Source organism: Nansenia antarctica (assembly GCF_963989245.1).
Source record: "Nansenia antarctica genome assembly, chromosome: 6".
NCBI lineage: Eukaryota > Metazoa > Chordata > Actinopteri > Argentiniformes > Microstomatidae > Nansenia > Nansenia antarctica.
The window spans coordinates 3,926,858-3,929,716 of NC_137676.1; the positions used below are offsets into that span (position 1 = coordinate 3,926,858).

A 2,859-nucleotide genomic window follows, 5' to 3' on the forward strand; every position below is an offset into this window, starting at 1 on the left:
GACACGCGGGCAATTACCCATAATCGGCTCCTGTCCTGCCCCTGCATTGTGTCACGTGCATTGTTTTAGGATTAGTTTGTCTGCATTCAACTGCGGCAGAGTGTAGGTAAATATAGACTTAATTACGCGTCATGGTATAGCCCCTACAAACACATTGAGAACTTACTTTCAAATATTCATTTTCTGATCTCAAGTCTTCAACTTCTCTGACAAGATCCTCGTGCGTCTCTTCCATCGGCTGGTCCGAGAAGAAAGCCAGGGACGCGGGGGGAGACGCGGGGGACCCTCCGCCTCCAGAATGGCCATCGCCATCACCACCACCACCAGCATGAACGGTGACATCGTCTTGTGTTTGTCCCGCGGACGGGTACGGGTTTGTCTAAAGTGTTAGAACAAGCATCACCTTTCCCCTCGGACCCACTCATCCCGCTGTCACTCTGAGTGTTCACTGAAAGTTTATTCTCCTCCGACGGGGAGTCAGACATGTCAGAACTGCTGTCTGAGGAGGGCGACAGCTTTCCAGACATGCAACCAGAGTCCTCCTTGCTCAAGTCCTCCGACGCATTGCTGCTGGCATCGGACAGTTTCCTCCGGTCGCTCTGGTTCTTTTGGCCCACGGGGGTGACGGCGGGTGTCGCGACTGTCCCCGGGCGCTTCCCTTTCTCCGGGTTCACCTCCTTCCCGTTGGCCGTAACGCGCCGGGTAACTAAAGGGACTCCCGTGACTCCTCCACCAGTACTGGATGGGGCCGGGGGACAGCCTGGGGCATCCTTGGGTTGTGTCGTCGTCGGTGAGGTGCGATTCTTCTTCTTCTGGCCAATAGTCTGTTGTTGCGCCTTGGGCAGTTTCTGTCTCTGGGACCGGTGCGCCCTGGTTTGGGCACCGCTGATGTCTCCTTCTCCGTTGTTCATTTCTTGTCCGCTTCTTCTTCGCTAATTTGAGCGGATTGCGTTGAAACAGAACTCCCTCCTCTCATATAATCCATGAGTTAAATCCACCAAAATTCAATGGGATGATGACTAACGCCGGGTAGTTATCATAACACTCTCTCACTCTCTCTCTCTCTCTCTCTCTCTCTCTCTCTCTCTCTCTCTCTCTCTCTCTCTCTCTCTCTCTCTCTCTCTCTCTCTCTCTCTCTCTCTCTCTCTCTCTCTCTCTCTCTCTCTCTCTCTCTCTCTCTCTCTCTCTCTCTCTCTCTCTCTCTCTCTCTCTCTCTCTCTCTCTCTCTCTCTCTCTCTCTCTCTCTCTCTCTCTCTCTCTCTCTCTCTCTCGTGCCTTCAGTGCGTCCAAACTTCATCTACTGAGGACACAGGCTGCGCGCGTCGGAATCCTGTCCTTCCCGTGGCTATTTGGTCAGTGATGTCATAGCTTGATTTAAACAGGGATGGTGATTTAAACACAAGTGTTGCCGCAGCTGATGTCCCCTCACCTGATCTCTACTCTTTGGTAGATCATATCATATGGTAGATCATATCACCATAATCAAGCACTGACATGAGGCTTGATTGTACAATCTGCTTTCTGCTGTTCTGGGAAATGCAATATCTATTCTTATAAAAGAAGCCCACATTAAATTGTATCTTTTTAACAAGCTCCTCTATTCTATGTTTTCTGAATATCAAGTCCGTGTCAAACCAAATGCCCAGGTATTTATAAGTGGGGACACTCTATGGGGCACCACCCAAAGTGCATAAATCAGATAATTTTTTCCGTGTATTGGTAAATAACATATACTTGATATTACCACCATTAAGTACCAATTTCAGCCCAACAAATGCTTTCTATAGGACAGTGAATGCAGACTGTAGCCTAGAAAGAACCTGGTCAGTGGTAGGGGAAATAGCTAATACAACAGTGTCGTTGGCATATAAATGCAGGCTACAACTGTTTACAACTATATAATCCTATACTGTTGATGTAAATAGTCAAAAGAACCGGACCAAGAATAGATCCTTGTGGGACGCCCTTATTTAACACCATCAGTCATTTTCAAACCATCTACATGAACACACTTGAACTGCTCTAAATCTATGATTATTGCTATAAATAGATCTATTATTATTATTATTATTATTATTATTATTATTATTATTAGCAGTAGTAGGTGTAGAACTACATTTCTGTAAGCATATTCAAGAGTTGATTATTGAATCTTAATAATGAAAAGAAATGTGTATAGGCAACTCTCTGCTGCCACCTAGTGGCTGGGTTATGAGGGGTATTTATGTAGGCCTATACAGTTAGGGTATCTGTACATTATCTGTACATCTGATATTTTGAGTGTAACCAAACGCATGATATTGGACCCATATGCTAATGCTAAAAGACTCCAGCAGTGTGTAACTTGCTGTTGAGGTGCAGACAGACTGTAAGGACTTAAAAGTGGACTGACTGGATGGGAAAATAAGCCTATAAATAACCTTTGCCTTTTCTGACGCCTTGGTTTCCGAGCGCTGGCCTGCTTCCCATTGGGCATGAAGGTAGGCGTGTACAGACATTCTTCTTTGCTAGTTGTCCATCGTGTTGTCAATCATTGCATGTTCAGACCCTTACCACAGAATCAGTTATTACATATGCCAACGTAATGTTGCAAAATATCCGGCCATGTAAACTCTGTGTAATATTGCATTTTTAAAAAAACAGTAATTGCCGCAGATTGATAATATCAATCTCCCAGAATTTGAGAAAGTGCATTTCAGATGTGGCCTATGTACGTGAAGTGAATATAAGTGAGAATTAATTTGTATCCGTTCTATCCGTTCTATTTCTGTTTTCTGGTGCGCGATAAGATCCTATGAGCTTTGATTGGCTGGCAGACCTGTCAATAACATCGTCCTTACCGCCCACATCCGCCCCCTA

General features: G+C 45.4%; 1 protein-coding gene across 1 annotated transcript in view; it reads right to left on the reverse strand.

The window, feature by feature from the left end:
* The window catches only part of LOC308159696 (uncharacterized protein), a 17,330-nt gene extending 16,414 nt beyond the window's left edge, over positions 1-916 (reverse strand). Inside the window, exons 1-2 of the mRNA XM_080533511.1 lie at positions 372-916; positions 167-238 (exon numbers count right to left, since the gene is read on the reverse strand). Coding sequence (XP_080389637.1) covers positions 167-238; positions 372-911 — 612 coding nt within the window. The 5' untranslated portion in view covers positions 912-916. The remainder of the gene's footprint in view (positions 1-166; positions 239-371) is intronic.
* Positions 917-2,859: the final 1,943 nt, after the last annotated feature.